The 22,525-nt window shown below is 37.3% G+C and overlaps 2 protein-coding genes across 4 annotated transcripts in view; both read left to right on the top strand.

Annotated features, from left to right (window-relative positions):
* LOC139696399 (glutathione S-transferase 1-like) overlaps positions 1-11,001 on the top strand; it is a 196,746-nt gene extending 185,745 nt beyond the window's left edge. For both annotated transcript variants that reach the window (XM_071595146.1, XM_071595145.1), the window contains exon 5: positions 10,138-11,001. In XM_071595146.1, coding sequence (XP_071451247.1) covers positions 10,138-10,368 — 231 coding nt within the window. In that variant the 3' untranslated portion in view covers positions 10,369-11,001. The remainder of the gene's footprint in view (positions 1-10,137) is intronic.
* Positions 11,002-11,227: 226 nt separating this feature from the next.
* LOC139696710 (CYFIP-related Rac1 interactor B) overlaps positions 11,228-22,525 on the top strand; it is a 253,975-nt gene continuing 242,677 nt past the window's right edge. For both annotated transcript variants that reach the window (XM_071595547.1, XM_071595546.1), the window contains exon 1: positions 11,228-11,403. The gene's annotated coding sequence lies outside the window, so the exon portion shown is untranslated. The remainder of the gene's footprint in view (positions 11,404-22,525) is intronic.

Below are 22,525 nucleotides of genomic sequence, written 5' to 3'. Positions count from 1 at the left end.
AGGATGAGAGACAATTTTTTATTCAAGTTCCTGATCTAATTTCTGATAAATACCTGATTGATACATGTGAAGCAAAATAGATGTCTCACCATTGAACCAATCTAACATAGCCTTTCATATATTCATAGGCAAAGTTTTATGATTTGATTCTATTTTTTCAGAACTGTATCATCTGGATGTGCTCTTAACAACCATTCCATGCATATTAATCAAACTCTTAATATGGCAATCAGTTATGGTCAACTGCAAAATATTTCCATAAGAATTCATGTCTTCTATGGCAGCAGACAAAGTGAAATTGTGTTCCATTAATAACATTAATAATGAAGGACTACTACCTTGATCAAAAAGTTCCCGGAATAACCACCGTGTGGCGCTCCCATCGTTCCGATTTGAGTTCTGTTTTTTTTGTTAAATTGGTACATCTGTTGTTGATATTCCCTTTAAATCTTAGTGTCATAACTTGACATTTGCAAAAGTTACGTAGCCAAGAGTACATCTATCTCTGTGTGTGTTGGCGATTTTTTTACAATTTCAGAAATGGATTTAAATTTGCAACAACGAACTTTTATTAAATTTTGCGTAAAAAACGGATTTAGTGGCGCACGGACGTTGGAAATGTTGGAAAAGTGTTTCGGCAACGATTCTCTAAAAAAAACGGTCGTTTACCAGTGGCACGAGCGGTTCAGAAGTGGTCGTGAGTCAATCAAAGATGATGAACGCAGTGGCAGACCATCGACATCGAAAGTCGGTGAAAAAATTGATAAAGTAAAAGAAATGTTGGTCAATAACCGCAAATTAACCATCAGAGAAATAGCGGAGGACTTGAACATTGCCTATGGATCCGCCCAAGACATTGTGGTTAATGATTTGGGTTTCCGTCGTGTAGCAGCAAAGTTGGTGCCAAAAGACCTCAATTTCATGCAAAAAAGAGACCGTGTTGACGTCGCAAAAGACATGATTTGCGAGGCTGAATCCGATCCCACATTCATCAAAAGGATCATTACTGGAGACGAGACGAGGGTTTATGAGTACGACACGCAATCCAGACATCAGGCAAGTGAATGGCGTTCACCAAATGAGCCGAGACCAAAAAAACCACGTCGTTTTCAGTCAAAAAAGAAGGCAATGCTGACGGTTTTCATGGATTACAACGGTGTAGTGTATCATGAATTTTTGCCAGAAGGCCAGACAGTAAACAAAGAGTATTATTTGGGCGTTATGAGACGTTTGCGTGAAGCAATTCGCCGAAAGAGACCAGAAATGTGGGCAGAAAACTCGTGGATTTTGCACCATGATAACGCACCGTCGCACAGTGCTATCATTATTCGTAATTTTTTGACGAAAAATGCAACAAATACCATCCAACAGCCACCGAATTCACCTGATTTGGCTCCCTGTGACTTCTTTCTGTTCAATCGAGTTAAAAAACCATTACGGGGAACGCGTTTTAGCAGCCGAGAGGAAGTAATGGAAAAATCGCAGGAAGCACTGATGGACATACCGAAAACCGAATATAAAAAATGTTTCGAGGATTGGATCAAGCGCTGGCATAAGTGCGTTGCAGTCGATGGGGATTACTTTGAAGGGGACAATATAGATTTAGATGAATAAACTTGTATTTTTAATTTTCTGAATAAATTCCGGGAAATTTTTGATCAAGGTAGTATTTCACTCCATTTGATCTAAAAGTAGAAATTTGAAAAAATAATCATAATTAATAATATAAGTGCATGTGAGTTTTATATACTTTATTAATTAAGAAAGTCTAGGTAGTTTTTTATGACAGAGTAACGACCTCAGAAAGGGAGTGTAATTTAACTCTCATTGAAAATGGAAGGCTGAGAAGCATCAACAAAAGATTGTGTTGGTCATCTTAAATTTTAGTTGTGAATAGGCGTTGTTGACAGATATATGGTATTGATAGTTAGGTAGTTAGATACTGTGTATACATGTCACACATTGGGTAGATTTTTCAACAAACTTTCCAACTGACATTGCCCATGGTCCGCCATTTGCAAACACTTTCTAATATTTCTTAGTCAATTGAAAATTTTTACTGATTTATCTTTTACAATGACCCATATCATAGTATCATATTCATCCACTCTATCATTTCAAAACCACAAGTGCGAACTACAATCACATTAGCTCTTTTTTTATAAATACAAGTTAAAATTCAATGGAAGTGAATAATCTAATGTTATTCACCTCCACTGAAAATCTAGTGTAATATCTAATGTTATTCATTTTAACGAAAATATGATATGCCTTAGAACAATACCACTTATTCAATTTCATGATAAATTGCTGCTCTAAGAAATTATTGGCGAGGTAAGAGTCATCTATAGAATGAGTCCTACATTTCAAGGAATAAATAGGTAATATCTAAAAGCTTCCATGGTATCTTGATCCAACTATTGTTTCTTTCCTTCCTTATTATTTCCCTCAATTACTCGATAATATATAAATGTATCTAATGTTAGAGCCATGAATAACAGAAAACTCCAAATATTTTATATATAATGTTATTGACAATAAGTAAAATTATTAATTTGCACAGAGATATTTGTTACTGTAATTTTCGTAACTCATTTTAGAACAACCCACAGGTGTAGAACTTAAAGTACTCTCCAAGAATGTGCATATATTGGGGAGAACTTACTTTTAGTGCCATTTGCCCTGGTAGTCAAGGACCTCCTAATTGCATAACTATTTTTAAAACATTTTTGAGACAGAAATGTATATCTGTCTCTGCCAAATATTCAATATTTAATGACTAATTAGACACCCTCTATGAAAGCTGTGAAGGACACTGAGATATACTTGTCTAGAAAAATGCACTGTTTGCATTTTTTTAATTAACTATTCATTGGTACGGAATAACTGAAACATTATGTAGGTACCAATTTTTATAATCTTATTCCAATCTGGTTTATATTCACAGAAAAAGAGATTTTCTAAAATGTTCACTCTTAATGCTAACATGTATCTTTTTAGCGTAAAAAGAAATGAGGCTGCTTAAAGCCTTTGAATTCTTGTAATACTTAAATCCTGATCAATAACATTTGTAGCAACCAGACATTTTCCAACGGTTAGAGTTGATTTTTTGAGAGGGATAGAAAATTAAGGTTATAATTAAGTTATTCAAGGAAGAAAAAGGATATAGTACAGGTAGTAAAATAGATAAGCTTGTGATTCACATTTTTTGGCAAAATGATTACATTATTTGTTATAAATTACATGGAAACAACCTAGATTACTAGCGCAGCAACAGTGAAAAGGTTTATTTTAAAAGGAAAGGGTGGAGCTCACCTCATAAATTTAGATGCAACCTACCTGGTTAAGTTAAATTTCTCATAGATCCTGACAGATTAGTCTGCTCCTAATCCCTTTCTAATATGAGATAAAATAACCTAAGACCCCACACTAAGTATTAAAATAAATTATTCTTTGAGTCTGTGTACTTTTTACCCCCCTTAACTCCATCCAAAATACTTGTTTGTTTTTCTAACCCTACTTCAATTTCCCAACATTCTACCCTACTTACCACCTCCAGCATTCAATAGTCTCTAAGTATCTACTGTATCCTGTTGTCTTGCCTCCTTTAAATTTCTCTCGCAAAAGCAGACTCTCTTCTCCTACCATACCTAGGACTTCATTATTTATTTTCCCTTCCATTTATAATATTTTCTCTATTTATCTCCACACACACATCACAAAATTCCCCTATTAATACCCACCTTTTTGCATCATTGACTAAGTTTCCAAGCCATACAAAACTATGTTCCATGTTAAAATTTTCTTTAGTTTTTCTTTACATATTTATTGTAGGTGCTTGTAATCAACTTCTACTTCTTGTAAATGCTAGATGAAATGTCTCTACAATTATGAGCATTACATCACATTTAAAATACATCTGGATGAGGAACGTATTTCTTTTTTGCATGCCACAAATAAATTCCTATGATGCTCTGGTAACCAAAAAATCCCACTGCTTACATTTTAGATGAGGCTACCCATGAGTATCACTTGAGAGTTGAACCTGAAACCCTCAAATCAGTAATGGAATTTTCCACCACTATCAAAATGGCTTGTACTAAAATATGTATATATTTCTCAATTCCTAAAGAAATTCTAATATTTGAGACCCAAAAATGAAGAGGGTCCAGGATATGGATGCTCTTAAATTATGTTTCTATCTATGTATATACAAACAGACTTGAAATGCCTCCCATTAAATTAAGTTAGCACAAAATTATTAAATTGATAATTCGGAAATTAGTTTCCTTCATGCATGTAAACTAACTTATGTGGTGCAAATAGTTTATTTGTACAGCATCCTTATGATAGTACTAGTCTCATTGTTTATAAAGTTGCTTGAAAACGATTTCATTATCAAGTTAACTTTTAATTCAATTTTGTGCCACCATGACCCTTATTATTAGTTGGTTAGGTCAGTCAAATTTGGGACCTTACAATTATTTAACTACTGTTTAAGGTATGTTTTGGATGGCCACAGCCTAGACAAGGGCACAATGATAAATTGCCTTGCCTAATGATGATTCCCCTCTAAGGAAACTCAATATGACATCAGAACCTACAATAAGCTGCTCTTCTTTTTTGCATACTTCCTTCCATCATTCAATCCAACATCCTTATCCTACCCTTTTCTTGCTTGCTTAATGTTCTCCCATCTATCACATCTATTCAACACCCCATTGATAATCAAAAAGCTCTGCATTCATATTTCCTGCCTCCTGATTTCTCCCAACATTCCTCCACCACCATGCTTCAGAATTCTTCATTTTTTTCCTTTCTTTCTGTTTCACCTTTTACATTCTTCTCCACACCTACATTTCAAAAGCCTCCAATCTATGCATGTTATGCTACTTAAATGGATATATTACAGCACCATACAAAACCACGCTTAATGTGAATCAAAGTTTTGATGAGTTGGGGCATTATTTCAACTCTATTAATATTACTAAAGTATACATATGGACCACTGATCAGAGATGTGAATTAAAAACCAACCTAATCTGTGAGACACTACCCTAAGTATATCACATCTGTAACCTGGGGGCCACCTGCAACATATATGCATGTACATTCTGGCAGACAGAGCAATAAGGTACTAGAGAGGAGTTGAGTTAAGTGATAATGGTAAAGAAAAATTGGTACCCATCTATTTGGCTTCAGACTTAATAAAGCCAATTCAGTAAAATATAATTCCAGTATGTAATCCACACATGACTTTTAAATATGTATCTCTATAAGAGTATCATCCCATAATTTTAATGTAAAACCTACTTTACTGGTTTCCTACGAGAGGATGTAACATGTATGTTTAAAATTATTCTGAAGACTCCTGTTGAATTTAAATGAGAGGTAATTATGCTTAAAATAAAAACTGTGTTGATAAACTTTCTTTCAGTCACTGATTTTAAATTGGGGAGCACCAATGAAAATTTTCCTAGGAAATGGCATCTTAAACTTACTTTATTAATACCATTTGAACTTTCTTTACTAAGTTTAAAACTCTACGGTCATATTAATCATGATTTTGGAATAAAAAATATTAGATTTAGCATCATCACATACCTTACACTAAAGGCCACGACTCTAGGCCTGGTACATGCATAATAAAGTAGGCATTTCATTATGAAAAATAGGGCACCATACTTCATAGCAAAGAGTGTACATTGGACAAGTTGGTGGGTCAGATAAGTATGCTCAAAACTGCTCATCTCCACACATATTGTCACACACACATTGTCACACCAGCTTACATGAAGATCTTGGAGCAGATTTCATCATTATTGTTCTGTGCCATTCACCAAGGATTCAGAGGGCCTGGTGAAAACTAAGTGGATCTTTGGGGAGAATTAACTTTTCCATAAAAATTTTCCATGTAAGTGTGTTGTATTGGCAGAGACTATGCTATTCTATTTCCAAAACTCTACTCTTGGTAGATATACCTCTACTCAGGCTACCAAAGTTTTCTATCAGTCATAGGAATTAATAAAGTAGTGGATGTTATATTTCCGTGTCTATTTTATGTATTTAATCAACATAATAATGTTCCTTATTACTACTTAAGTAATTAATAAATGGAAAAAGTTATACTTCAAATAGGCTATTTCAAGTTAAGAGCAGTTAAAATACACAAGCTTATTTTTCATTGCAATGAGCACATTTGTATGATGAAAAATACACTGTCATATAAACGAAGCAAATTAAGTTATTATTCTATCAAGCCTCTTCAATGAGTCATAATAGTTTACTTGGGAGTTTGTCAATTATGGATTACTTAAATGAAATCCCATTGCTACAGATTGGTTCTATCTATTATTGCATGTAATTATAATAATAAATCTTTATCCTTACTTATGATATTACATTGGCAAAGGGTGGTCAAGATATTGGTAAAAATACTTACAATAACACTTCTAACATAAAAAATTAACAATTCAACGAGGAACTCCTTTAATTGAGGAACTCATCAAGAGAGAAATGCCATTTTGTTTTCAGAAATAAATATAACTTCTTTCCTTTGTGAAGAAATACCATGGACAGGAGTAATCACCATCTGTTCAGAGGTAATCTGTTATATGATTTTTTCCATGTTTTATGGTCCAAGCAAGCAAGCCTTGCATTATATTGAGTTCCATGTGGAAGTCATTACAACTTCAACTTAAGTGGCCATGTACCTTTGAGTTCCTCTCCAATTATGGCAACTAATAAACATTACGCTAATAAATATGTAAATACAAGGCAGTGGAAGCAGATCTAGCCTCTCAAAATAGGTCAGCATGGAGCACAAAGAATTTCCTTTGCTAGCAAAACAAACAGTACTCTTCTTGGGGCAAAATACCTTGATAGCATGGGGATAAGAGCCCTATACCACAATGTTCTACATCTGTCAAGTGTGAAATCCTCCTGTATAAGGAGTAATAAGATCATTATTAACCCTTTTGCTGTGGCTCACTCTATGGAAACCTACTCCTCATGTCCAGAGAAAGGGAGGATATCATGTCTCCATTACCTTTATTATTCCCAAAATATAACATAATCTAAATAGCAAAAATAAAGAAATGACTAAAAGTAATCTAGATTCACTGTTTATTTAATGGAAGTTTTTCATTAAATTATTTTGTCAAATATAATTTTAATCAAATTTCAAAGTATGATAGTGCACCACAGAAAGAATGAAATGGTGTATTTACATCAGTATACCATGCAAATGTACTAGGTACAGTCACAGCAGCAAAATGGTAGAGCAATGCATCCCAGAAGAACCTAATTAAGTAACATACTGAGCTGACCTTACCATATTATCAATACATGACTCCCACAAGACATGGGTCTACAATTGAAGACTGAGAAGTTTCATAGAGTTTACTGGTAGGCAAACCTTACCATTGATCGCAAGTATCTTATTCTTGCATCACACACTAAGGTCACAAAAGTATACCGTAAGTCATTTGACAAGCAAACTAGTATCAAAATTTGATTAATTACTTACAAATAGGGGAACAATTATCTATGTGCTTCAAAAAGTTGATTCATCAAACCGATGATGAGTAGAAAACATTAGTTTTATTCAAAATTAAATAATTGCATATAAATCATCCAGTTTAATCCAGCAACAATCTATATGAAGGTGAAATATGTTTTTAGGGAATTTCTTTAAGTCAATGTCAAGTCAATACTTAAAATTTTGATGAAACAGATTCATTTAGATGGCATCAACATTCAATTAGATGAGATTTATGTCATTACTCATGGAAGATGGTGCTATTAGCCTTGCTTGAAGCCTTTGTTTAAAGAGATGACAGTCTAAAGGCAAAGCCAAGAAAGAAGGATAAAAGTTGATGAACTTTTTCAATAGTTTTTTCATTAAATCTTTGTCATGCTCCCTATTGTTAACTCCTGTCAATAAATGATAATTTAGGCCAAATAGTTATGATAGAACCAAGAAACACGGAAGAATCCCAATATTTCACACATGCACCTACTTATAAGTGCTTATAATAATCACAGTGTTTGAGATGAATAACTTTTTCAACAGAATAAGCAGTAACTCAATACCAATTTCACAGTTTTGAGATCTAAAATTATTTATGCAGTTCCTGTGGACAAAATCCTTGTCATACACTGTGAGGAATGATTTCAATGTTTGTTAAGCATGTGGGCAATGAAGTTCAAGGATTAACCCATAACCTTTTGTTAAAAGAGCAAACTTTGCAACTTGATCAGTATTTTGGTGCCTAATTTTTGCGATCAATGTGACCAAATGAACTGGAACATGACCATTCTATGGTCATCTCAGCACCAAAAACGAGTAAGAAACAATGTTGACAATTATGGGAAAAATTCATGGGTGCTAAAAGAGCAATATTATTCTTACCGTAGGGCAGGTCTATGGCCATGTAGGCACACATGCCTACACCTAATAAGAGGCACTTCCAAGTTTAGTTTAGCCATTAGTCCACAAGTATTGTAGGCTTGAATTAACCCTACCCCACTTAACCTACACTATGCCCACAATCTTGAAGTGGTAAATTGAGATTTTTTATGCAATATTCTTTGTCCTGGAGTGGCTTTTTCTTTCCATTACATGGAGACTTCCCACTCAAAACTTACCATTCCTCACCTCAATTCCTTACTTAGGTTCCATTCCATGCCAAAAGGCTAATGAATTTCTTATTTAAGGTGCTCTGCAGCCTTGAAATGAACTAGATTAAATCCATAATCACATCTCAACCATGAAATTACCACTATATTGACAGTGTTAATCATTTCATATTACTTTCAAAGTTTTGACTTTAATTGTGTCTAGAGTTTCGAGAATAGTGTATATACCTAGTAATGTGAAAAACTCACTGTATTCCATTTATGATTTTTTTACTATAATCTTCATCGAATTTAATAATTAATATTGTTTCAGTTTATTTATTGTTCTATTTATCTTGATAACATTTAACATGGGTGTACCATTTATCAAAATGAATGAAGTTTGTTTCATTGTAATATTAACATGTGCACCACCAATGACCAATATTGATATAAATTCATAGTATTACCCATAAATATAATTGGGTTACGTTTATCTGATTATGAAATTACGACTATTTTAATTGGATTTTAAGAATTTGATGATTAGGTAATGGCCATCAGAAAGTTTTTTTTCTGGTGTAAGATGAGAAAGTTTATCTTCAGTAAAAACAAAAATGGAATATGAGATAATTTATTTCTCAGCTTTGAGTTGATATCGAATGGCAAATATCATCTAAGTATCAATTCCAATGAGGAAGCATCAGTGGATTTGCTCCGATAAGTAATTTTCATCAGGGATAAATTAACACATGGGGAACTTTGTGATGAAGTTATTTGGAGGGGAAGGAGGAGAGGGGATTTTTATTTAAATTGTAATAAGTGTGAGAGTTTATGATGGACTGAGAGAGAATTTGTTTCTTTATGTGTTCATACATGTTCAGTGTTTTCTGCTTTGAAGTCAAGGCGGAGGAAAAACTCAAAACTGAATTAGGAAAAGATAATTCATGAGTGAAGTTGTTTTATTGCTAATTCTAGTTTTGTACCTACAATTTGAAATCAGTATGCATTATATGTAATTAATTATATTTTTCTACTTGATGGAGACCATATGAACGTTTGTAGAGAAAGTGGACATTAAAAATGAATATGAAGTGTATTATGAAACTCCAGAGAATTCTTTTAAATGCCAAAAATCTAATGATAAACTCATAATGTGAGAGTGCAGTTTTCAACACATGTTAAGATAAGATGACTTGAAAATCAAGATACATAACCATAATACATTTCATCGATGGCTGTAGACAATACACATGAAAAATCTTACCCCCTTTGATGATACACCCAAAGAACTATCCATTTAGATTTCAATCATGTCAAAAAGCAGGCAAAGATACTCTCTGGGCATTCAAATATGAGTGGCTTGAAAATAAAATGGGAGCTTTTCCTAAAAAATCAAAAGTTACTGTGAAAATCCCAGTTTATTATTATTAATTATCTTCGTGTAACAGATAAAATATCTGACTGTTGAGAATGAATTAGTTTCAATAATAACCATATATCTTTTCTTCTTTTTAGGACGTCCCTTATGTTTCTGGTGAGACATTGACAGCAGCGGATCTTTCAGTCCTTGCTTCTGTAACCCACCTAGAAAGTGTGGATTTCCGCTATGAAGGTTACCATAACATTGCTGCATGGGCCAAGAAGCTGAAGGCTGAGCTTCCTTATTACAATGCTTGCAATAAAGAAGGAATAGAGATGTTTTCAAAATGGTCTAAAAGTCGCTTGGCAGCTAAAAAAACCAAGTAAAATCACATTTTAATTGAATTATGATGAGAAGATCAAAAAAAAGAAGAATTTGGAAACAACATCTAAAGAAGAAGTATTTGTATCAATAAATATGAACTGGTTAGATATTAAGCATCAAAACAGCCAACATTTATGGTTTATTAATGAGTATAGAACATTAGTTTTAAATGAAGAGATGTATGTACAATCATTTATGGTTGTCAAAATGTGAAAGATAATGTGATTGGATGACATATCTAGTATACTGCTCAAGGGGATAGCATAAATAAGTAATATCCCCATGATTTTAATCATAGTTGTTAATATCCTATATAAGTTAGCTGCATAAGTTTCTCTCATTCCTGATTTTGTTTCCAATCATACATTTGTTATTTTTGAACGTTAAAAGTAAATATATGAAGGGTCTTTATTGTTGAATCACCTGTTTAGATCATAGATAATTTTACCGATAAGACCAAATAAACACGGTAATAAAACAATAGCTATAAGCAGGCTGGAACAATTTATTCTGTTATTTGTTGACATTCTTTTTTTAGCAATATTCATAGGGGAAACCGAATGTGTAACTGTTTTTGATGATATTGATTTTTCAATAAATTTATTGTGGAACACATTATGTTGGAAGTTAAATTTTACAGAGAGTTTTATTAAAACAAGTTGAACACATGCATTGTCCTGATTTTCAAAACCATCGCAAATCATACGTCCAAAACAATAACGATTTTTGGCTACGGTGTTAGTTGCCATTTAATTCGCTAGATGGCTCTCCGATACAAGCAGCCGCTTCAGTAGATGTCATTCACAACTCGATGAAAGCTGCATCCGTGCATTTACGAACGCTGACTATGTTAGCGAAGCACAATGAAAAATAGTCTTTTCACGGTGTTGGTGGGTGGGACATCGGCGAGCAAAGGGCTTTGACAGAGTACCACACCGCTCTCTGAAGTGAACCGTCAGTGTGCAATCGAAGCTTGGATAGTGATAATGGAATGACAGAGCTGTAAATACAACACATTCCTGACCGAGACTGCCCATGTAAGTTTTTATTTAACTTATACATTTCATTCAGTTGTCATTTATATGTATTCATAATGATACTCGGCGATCATAAACTGTTTGATTATTTGGCACCCGCTTCGAAATATAGGCGTAAGTAATGTTCTGGGTAAGGTGGGCTAAGGATTGTTAAACAGTTGGTTTGTTTAATACACAGAAAAGCAAATTTTCTTGTGTTATTATTCGAAAAATCTTCCATTGTGAAACATCATACGGGTTCATAAAATATTTAATCACTCTTTTAACTGAATTCCCGCGTTAATTTTTTTTCAATATATTCATCATTAAGGCCTATTGATTACAACCATTTCAATAATGCTCAGCAAATTTTGGTTAACAATAGAGTTGACAATATTTCTTTTATAGGCATGTTCTCCCTACATTGTTGTCTTATAAGCAAAATAAGGAAGCCAGGTTTACTCTAGGTGATGTTCTAATGTGATGTTTTTAATGCGGTGAAATTATGCATTCTGTAATTTAAAATTCCCATGTAGCTGTTGAAAATTAAGAATAACGTTCAGCGCACGTAGTGTTCACCTGCAACGAGGTCGTGTCCTCACGAGTTAGGAATTCATTCGTTGCACTCGACCGATTCACCCTACATCTGCAGTTGTTTTTTTCAATTTCTGAAATGATGTAATTTTCACTCATTAAAGTAAAAAGTGTTTGTGGTGGGTAATATCAGTGGTAATCGCGTTCATTTCCGTTATGCCGTCCCACCGGTCGGCTTGAAACGTTGGCTCAACGATGTGGTTGTTGGCGGTGAGATTTCTGGAGTGGGATATGCGTTTTAATGTTAATTCACAGCAAATCGAGCGTTGCAAGTCAAAGTTTTTTTTCATTTCCCCACCCTCTGGAAAACACCTTCGCTCATTCACCCGTGGTGTGCTAGCGTTTACATTCTCTCTATCACTCAAATCCGTTTCTTCTGATTCTTGTTTGTGTGTGTGGTGTTAGATGGCGAAAACAACAACGTTATCCCCCGGCTTCCACACAGGACGGAAGTGAGAGCCTAACTCACCCCTCTGGAACTGACATCACTTCCTCAACCGGGGCAGGAAGCTGCATCCATCTCATTTGTGAAAATCTGGTTCGGTGCCTGTTATGGGGAGGGATGTCGGTCTCACCTCTTAACTCCCCCCTTCCCTCCCTCTCGTTTTCATTATAATCTCATTCCTTCCCCCACTTCATACCCCCAAAAGTCCTCCCCTCACACACCCTCGGCCAGCAACTCCACGCCCCCTCTGTCTCCCTCCCCATTTTACATCTTCTCCCTCTCCCCCCTCTCCCTGTTTTCCCTCCTCAATCACCCTGGTAACCTTTTCATGTCGATTGATGCGACCTGCCTCCTCTCTACTCACGGACACGAAGCGTTTTCCTTCCCAATTCGCCCAATGCACCGGATAAATAAAAGAAAAGAGAAGAGGGTTGTGGGAAAACAAATTTTTTTTAGATCGCGTTCACAAGTCGATTCCTCTCGCTTGATCGATGAGACGCACGCCGGATATTTTTAAAGTGCTGAGGGTGCTGTGCGAATGTTCTTATTTTCCTTGCGGTGTTGTGTGAGGGCACCGTTGTTGGTTTTCATCGCCTAGGAATCGATCGTTGGCGGAAGTGGTTGTGGTGTTTAAAATGCCTCTGCCATTTGGACGCCTAAAGCAGGTCGTCGTCGATGTCTTTAATCATTCACGCTGTTCGCCGAGTTCTCTCCGAATCGATTGATTTTGACGTGACATTAACGTTGGACCAGAGGGAGCACGTGGATTCCTGATGTCGTGGAAATTCCATTGGTTCCATCTCTCTTCGCAGGGAGGTTCATTTTCACACCCTTAAGTCCTTTTGTGTTTCCCATCGCACCTCATCCGTAAAATTGTCCCTAGTCTGTGGAAAGGTGGTGCGCGCTGCGTTGATGTCGGTCTAAATGCGCGTGTGTTTGGATGTATATATGTGTGTGTTTATATACAGTATATATATATATATATATATATATATATATATATATATATATATATATATATATACACTCATTTAAATAGAAACAGATTTAAGGAAAAGGGATAGGAACACACATAAAGGACGAACACAGGAGAGGTGGGGAAGGTGGAATCAAGCAGATTACGAGAGTAAAAATATTTCCTAGACCGGGTTGGCCGTTTGGCGGGATTTCGTGTTTGAATGTGTGTGTGTATATATATATATATATATATATATATATATATATATATATATATATCCCTCCCCGGACTACAACCTTGACGTGGTGGAAGGGCTTGTGCGTTCCGATGACCCCTAGAGCTGTGCTGGCAGGAGTAATAAAAATTGCTCCTGGTAGGGTCACCCATGCCAGATAGATCGAAGGTTAGGAGCCAGACGAAAGGTAGTCCACGCAGCGTCTGTTCCTCAGTGAGGCGGCTGCAATGGCGTCTGACCCCAGTGGGGCGGCCAGTAAGTGATGGTGTCACGTTAAAAACACTATTGAGGAAGGAAACGGGAAACCACCTCAATTATCATTCCCTAGAAAAATATGATGGACAATAGAGATATTTTGAGTCCTGGCAACCACGGGGCTCGGCCCAATCGGCCGTGTGTCGTGCCCGGCAGCGGGGGAGGCAAGGCTTCCGCGGTCGTCATCCCACGAAACCCTTGCAGGGGAAAACCAGCAGCAGCAGGACAGAAGACGCAGGAGAAGAAGACAAAATTAGTTAGAATAGGAACGTGGAATGTTAGGACAATGATGAGGACAGGGAAATTGGAGAATGTTAAGCGAGAGATGGAAAGGGGAAATATAGATATTTTAGGTCTATGCGAGGTGAGATGGAAAGATAGCGGGGATTACTGGAGTGATAAGTATAGAATAATATACAGCGGTGGGGACGAGAGCCAACGAGGGGTTGCCATAGTATTAAATGAAGAGGTAGGAAGAAGCGTAGTCAACATAGAGCAGGTAACGGATAGAATACTACTAGTGGAGATAAAAGCAGAACCGACGAACTTAGTTATTATTCAGGTATACATGCCACCGAGCAACCATAAGGAAGAAGAGGTCGATAGGATATACGATCAGTTAGAGGACATGATCGCGTGTGTTCCTGCTGGGAAACATTTGATAGTGATGGGGGATTGGAATGCGACGGTAGGCGAAGGAAGAGATGGTGATGAGGTGGGCGACTACGGTTTAGGCACGAGGAATGACCGCGGGGAGAAAGCAGTTGAGTTCTGCAGGAGACAGGGGTTAGTCATCACCAACACTTGGTTTAGACACCACAAAAGACGCAGGTATACATGGAAAATGCCAGGTGACTCAGGAAGATATCAGCTAGATTATATCCTGGTTAGACACAGGTTTAGGAACAGTGTGATAAATTCCCACAGCTTCCCGGGGGCGGATGCGGACTCAGACCACAATTTAGTTGTTATGAAATGTAGCGTACGTTTCAAAAAGATAAGGCAGGGGCGGCGAGTTAGAAAATGGAATGTAGAAGCATTAAATGGGTTGAAAAGGAAGGAATACAAACAGGCGGTAGAGGAAATCATGGAGGATGGCATGGGGCTTAGTACTATCGAAGAAAAATGGGAAATGATCAAGAAAGGGTTGTCTAAAGCCGCAAAAGACACTATTGGAACCGTTAACGCTAAAAGGACTAGGAAACCATGGATCACGGATGAGATGATTACAAAGATGGATGAGCGGCGAAAATGGAAGAATATAAATACAGAATTAGGCAAAATGAAGTACAAAGAATTGAACAATAAATTGAGGCGGGCAACAAATAAGGCAAAAGACGCATGGTGGAAGACGCAGTGCGATGATATGGAAAGTCTGCAGAGGAAGGGTGAAATCGGTGCGCTGTACAGCAAAGTTAAATCGTTATCGGGAAGTAAGAAAGGAAGAGCTATGCTAACAGTTAGAGATAAGGCGGGTAAGGTAATAGTTGACGCAGGAAAGATCCAAGAGAGATGGAAGGAGTATATAGAAGAACTGTATAGTAAAGAACTCAGACCTACAAAGTTAGACATTGAAAAAGAAAATGACGTAGAGGAAGACAGCTTAGGTCCAGGCATACTAGACAATGAGATAGAAAGGGCATTAAGGGAGATGAAACTAAATAAGGCCGTGGGGGTAGATAACATTCCCGTGGAACTTTTAAAATGCTTAGGGAAATGTGGGAGGAAGAGGCTATATGGGCTGATCCGTAGCATTTATGAGGAGGGAATCTGGCCGGAAGACTTTGTGAGAGCAGTTTTAGTTCCGATTCCGAAAAAGGTAAAGGCCACGTCATGTGAGGACTACAGGACAATTAGTTTGATATCCCACGCAGCTAAAGTTGTTCTCAGGATCATAAACAAAAGGATAGAGAGTAGGGCAAATGATTACTTAGGGGATGATCAGTTTGGGTTTAGGAAGGGGAGAGGTACGCGTGATGCCATTGCAGTAATGAGATTATTAATCGAGAGGAATATAGAACACAACCAGGAGGTATTTGCCTGTTTCGTAGATTTCGAAAAAGCGTTTGATAGAGTGAATTGGGAAAAACTAATGAGTATTCTGCAGAAAATAGGAATAGATTGGAGGGAAAGGAGGCTAATCCGCAACCTGTACATGTCTCAGACTGCTCAGGTGCGGGTGGGAAACGGGGAGTCAGGATGGGCAGTGATAGGAAGGGGTGTAAGGCAGGGTTGCCCATTATCACCGTTGCTGTTCAACCTGTATGCAGAGGAAATGATCAAAGAGGCATGGGAAGAACTCGAGGTAGGAATGAAAGTGGGCGGGGGATTCGTAAAATCAGTTAGGTTTGCTGATGACCAAGCTTTAGTTTGTCAGTCAGCCAAGGGGCTGCAAGCATTGCTGAGTGAATTGGAAATTCAGTGCGACAGGTATGGGATGAGAATCAATATTAATAAAACAAAGGTTATGCGATTTTCTAGAAAGAAAAAGGGCAAGCTTAACATTAAAATAGGAGGGCAAAAACTAGAGCAGGTAGAACAGTTTACGTATCTCGGTAGTGTTTTGGACCAACACGGTCAAAGTAGTAGGGACGTAAGGAGAAGAATTGCGCTAGGCAAAGAGGCTTTCACAAGGAGGAGGGAGTTGATGACGGGGACTTTGAGTAAGGATGTTAAGAAAAGACTCGTAAAAACTTTGATATGGAGCGTAGCTATGTACGGCGCGGAAACGTGGTCATTGAAGCAGGAGGATAGACGTAGATTGGAGGCTTTTGAAATGTGGGTGTGGAGAAGAATGGAGAAGGTGAAATGGACAGAGAAGAAAACAAATGAGGAAGTACTTGGTATGGTGGGCGAAGAGAGGGGTTTGTTGGGAGAAATCCTATGGAGGCAGGAAAAGTGGATGAAGGGGGTGATGACCGGCAGTGGGATGTTGAAGACTGTGATGGAGGGTAGAATGTTGGGCAAAAGAGGAAAGGGAAGGAACAGGATAGGGATGTTGGACGGGATGAAGGGAGGAAGAAAGTACGCGGAGATGAAGAGGGACCTGATATAGAGTAGGATGATGGATATTGTGTTTTGTTAGGAGAAATAAAATATTTGTTTGGTAGTTGTGTCCATCCAAAAACCTACCTTAACCGGTAGATTACCTTAAAAAAAAAAAAAAAATATATATATATATACACACACATACACACACATACATACATTCAAACACGAAATCCCGCCAAACGGCGAACAAATACTCATTCACATAGCAATAGATATGTGTTCCTATCCCTTTTCCTTATATCTATTTCTATGTGAATAAGTATATTTACACACACACTTATATTATATATATATATATATATATATATATATATATATATATATATATATATATATATATATATATATATATATGTACACACATGTATGTATATATATATATATATATATATATACACATACATTAAAATACCAAATCCCACCAAATGGCGAACACATTCATTCACATGGGAATAGATGTAAAGGGATAGGAACACATAAGACGAACGCAGGAATGGTGAGGAAGGTGGGATCATGATGAACGAAAACGTAAAAAAGGTTTCCTTGACCGGGACTTGAACCATGAAATTTCGACTTCTTCGGCCTGGTAAGTCGAAGATCCGTGGTTCAAGTCCCGGCCAAGGAAACTTTTGTTCACTTTCCTTATATCTGTAGTCAAGTGAATGAAACACACACGCATGTGTGCATATATATATATATATATATATATATATATATATATATATATATATATATATATATATATATATATATATATGTGTGTGTGTGTGTGTGTAAATACACGCATGCATATATGTGTGAGATCTACCTTCTGTTAGGTCTTTAATATGTGCTTCCACCCCTTTTCCTTATATCTATATCCATATAAATGAGTATGTGTTAGAATGATGTGTGTGTGTGTATATATATATATATGAAATATTATATATGTATATTATATCTATATAATATGTATATTATATACATATATATAATATTGTATATGAATATATATATATATTTATATATTATATTATATCTGTATATAAATATAAATATATATATATATATATATATATATATATATATATATATATATGTATGTGTGTGGGTTGCTGCAGTCCAGGGTGTAAAGCGTTGGACTATTGACCGGAGGGTCCCGGGTTCGATTCTCAGGAAATTCACTGGGCATCTGCAGCTCCACCCAAGCTATGTGATTTTTCGGGTACCAGGTCTTCCTGGGCACCATAAACGGCGCAGGGAAAGGAACCGGCCACCCTACCTTGATGTGTGAATTTAACACGCCGTTGAGCCTAGTACTGAGTGAACTCTACCATCACCGACCTTCGGGTTGATTACTGTGTTTATGGTATATATATATATATATATATATATATATATATATATATAATTGATATAAAAATATGAAATATTGTATGTATATTTATATGATATTATATATATATATATATATATATATATATATATATATATATATATATATATATCCATCCAAGGAATCTCTGTCTGGGAGAATGAATGTTACACTGTTGAAGGTATTCGTGTGCACATTCGCAGGCGGTTCTGCTGAATCACTGCAGCGGGATTTTGCTTTGCTTGCTTTGAAGTTTTTCATTCCTTTCATTCACGCCGAATAAAATTTATAGTTATATCCGCTAAGGTGGCTTGGGGTCCCGGCCACGTAAATTCTCCAACTATGCATCGTCAACTTCCGAACATATAATAATAAATTAAAAGAGTGTAACTAGATATATTTTATTGGCTACACATTTAAAAATGGTATTACACTACCGATATGTTAGATCACATTGATATCTGTCTATGATCGTCTTGATAGATATCACGTATAGAGTTTTAATTGTTAATGGTCCACTCGTGCCACATTTCCCTTCGTGGAAATAAATCCTCGTTACGCAATTATAGTAATAATATATTTACTGTTATTTCCAAATGATCATATTTCACCTTATTTTCGTCCGTAAATTCTGCCTATTTTTATTCTTAATTTTCCAGTCCATGAAAAAACCTTCATATTAGATGTGGCACCATTTTCATCTGGTTGCAAATTATTTCAAAAGTTCTCCAACTATTCTAAATGAAACAACTGCGCTGCCAACTCTGGGTGTTATGAATATTTGATTACATTAATATGATCAGGAAGGATCGAAGTATTTGATCGTCAGTTTTTTTTTAAAGTCTGTAATATGTTTTTACATTCAAATTAACGTTTATTTGACGATAGCCGTAAAGCAGTCTAAAAGAACTCATTTCAAAAGCTCAATTTTGGATGAACAATGATGCAAATATTATTTTATTTTTCAAATTTCCCAGTCAACAAAACTTACCTCGGAGGTCGGTTATGTTGAAATTTTCAGAATGTCATGGAATAAGTGACCTTGCGTCGAGAGTCACCGAAAATAATCTTCTTTGCGTTATCACTGTTGAGTATCGACTTCATGGTCTTCACCAGACGGCGGCGAATATACATCCGTGATAATTATGCACTGCGACGACAGCAGTTCGCCAGTTCCTTCCGCGTTATTCACTTCTCCTTTGATACGAATCAACTCCGCAGTCGACCACTCCCACAAGCGCGGAACGGCTGACCCCATGATTTTTTTGGTAACTGAACGAGAACGCCTGGATTAAATCATTGGTTCTTTTTTTTGTATTCACTCCCATGGAGTGCGATTGAATGGTGACTGCTAGGTCACCCCCTGCCTTCCGCTTTTCTATCCTCCAATTGAAAAGGCGGTAAAGTGGGGGAGTGGTGGTGATGGTGGTGGAGACGAAGAAAAAAAAAGAGGAACGAACTCCGTTCTCCGATTGTATAGGGTGACGTCGAAAGCCTATTGTTCCGATTTTAAAACACATTTCCTGCCTCAAACATGGACGTGGTTTTTGTAAGCAGTCGAGCACGTGTGGTTCGGACGTTCGATTAGCCCACCTACTTGCGTGTAGGGAGGACCCTCGATAATGCCCTCGTGGTGGGGTGCCCCAGAGTCGTATTTTGCACCCACTTGGTGTGTAGCATTGTGTCCGCCTGAAGAAAAAAAATGACAATGTTTCCATGCACCTCCATCCACCCTCACGCCCCTAAATCCTCCCATATTGAAATTCTAGTGACCCCTTGAAGCGCCGCCGTGTTTATGCCCCCCTCCATCAGCCACACACCCCCGCAGGATACTATATTATTGTTATCAGCGGTAGTCCACCTGGTTGGGGTAGGTTTTCAATGTGTCCTTGCTCGACACTCTACTGAATGCCTAAGGCTCTTTCCCTTGGATTTGATGGAAGGACCAGGGCGTTCTGATGGCCCCTCGGGTCAATGATAATTGGAAAAGGTCGCACACGCCAGATAGTTCGGATGGTGTGTGAGCAAGACGAAAGTCGGTCCGCTCATTTACTCAGTGAAGGAGCCGTAAAAGATGTCTGGCTCCAGTGGGGTGACGGTCAATTTAAAGTGATGGTGTCACGTTTAGAACGATATTTCAACTTGGATTACGAACTCAAATTTTACCCGTCACTTCCGTATTTTGACCAGAAAATTTAAATGTTCAAGTAGAGCTCTTTCTCCCTTGTAAACTAAGAAATAGCACCCTGTCACCGAACTTCTCCTAAAACAAAAAACTCTTATGCTCTTTCGTCATCCATCCTACCGTCATTTACACCAGTACTACAACCTTCAAACCTCTCGTCTCACCCTGTTACGGGCGCGACGAAACATTACCAGGCGTACTCTACGGTTTCAGGCTTCATTTAGTGGAAGTATTAAGTATTTACGAGTTTATTAAAATATTTTGTACTTTTCCACAGGACTAATCCTCATTTGTTAACAAAATGTTACCAGATGGTTTCGTGGAAATAAACTACTCCACTACGAGCTTGATATTTTAAACATTTTTGTTCATCTCCTCTTAAAAGTCTGCAGTTTTGCCTCTAAACTAAGGTCAAATCACCTTTATGGATATTCTTTCCTCTCATGATAAATTTACTCCACCGAGAAAAATCATTCACTCCTTTGATAAAGTTTCCCCTTGTGAAATCTAAAGTTATAATCCATTCATCCTTGACACATTTGGATGTAGAATTGTACATGTTTATTCCTTTTCCTCCGACCATTTTCACCATCGATAACGAACTCCCCACAGAGCCGAATTAATGAGGACATTTCACCAAAGAAAAACCACCAAGGTCCGTTTTTTACATCTTATGTAATCCGATCTTCAGTTAATGTGAGCGTTTTAATTAACTTGGGAGGTTACCGATAAATACGATTTCATGAACAAACAATATTGCTCATTAGTGAATGTGAATATCGTAACCGTAGCAACACCATCTGTCATGTTGAAGTGGGTAAGCTATAGACAAACCGAATGGCGAACTTTTTAACTGTTGGCACTATGAAGATGAAAGAACGCTAATGATGAAGGCGAGAGGAAACCACCTCAAATCATCTTAATCCCCCTACAATACCCCGCCAGCCGTTGGACGTGTGGCAGGGGGTGTTAGGTCACCAGCCGTACTGCGCGTACATGTATCGTACATCTACTCATCTACTTCCACATAAACATTGACAGCCCGTGATTCACTGAAAGGGCATGTGGAAGGGGCGTGACCGGACATAATTTCGCAGCATTCGTTATGCTCACTGCTAATGTTATACTGTTAGTTACGACTCAATTTACTGCACTAAGAAGATAAATGAGGAAACACATTAAAAAGAGCGCGCGCACATCGCAGCAATGCGGTCACTAATTGCCTTTATTTGTCCAGAGAAAAAAAGATAGGCATAATAAAAAATGAACAGGGTTTGGATATGATAATTTCTTTCCCTACCATCTCTCGTCAGAAACCCGCGAGGTGTCGATAGATTCTTCCGGCAAACCTATCGCCACGGCCCCTCTTTGTCTCTCCCTCGCTCTCTCACCACGAGCCTACTCGAATGTACGTACACGTATGAGGAATGGAGAAAGGGACGCTCGCTCGGCGGTCGGGAGTGAGGGACGGATATGGGAGAGCATCCCTTCCTCCTAATCTCTCTTTCGAGTTCAACGACGGGATGCGCTTCCAGGCAGGGCTGCCAAACTTGCGGTTACCCCCTCGGTGTTAAGAATTGAAGAAAAAAATAAAAATAGTGTCACCAACATTTGCCCTTGTTGGGGAAAAACATCGGAAGGTCGCATAAAAAACTCCGTTCAATCGGGCTTTCAAACGCGGTGGGACGATTCCCACAATGCCAGTGAAGAGAAAACAATTGCAATATCCCCATCGCGAACGTACATTCATCGTCCCGATGGCACGGCATTTCGAGGTTGCATCACCTTTTTTTTATTTTCAAGGTCGAAAATGACCTTTGAAACTGATGTTGTCGATGCGTTGACATTGCGACCAAGCGAGAGTTGAGTATGAATCATTTCGAGGGTATTATTAATTTCCTCAATATCGGAGGTCGTGCTGTTACACATTGGCCCGTTTTATTATCTCAAATGATTCAGGGATGGATGATGGGTTTTCACCAATATCCACAGAAAATAGAGAAAATAATTTTAAATCATTCAATTCCTGTCTAAAAAAATAACCAACGACCGCAAAGTTGTACAAT

Source organism: Hetaerina americana, unplaced genomic scaffold (assembly GCF_022747635.1).
Source record: "Hetaerina americana unplaced genomic scaffold, ioHetAmer1.1.p SCAF_7, whole genome shotgun sequence".
NCBI classification, from domain to species: domain Eukaryota; kingdom Metazoa; phylum Arthropoda; class Insecta; order Odonata; family Calopterygidae; genus Hetaerina; species Hetaerina americana.
Note: the sequence above shows the minus strand (reverse complement) of the source record. Positions and strands in the feature narration are given on the sequence as shown.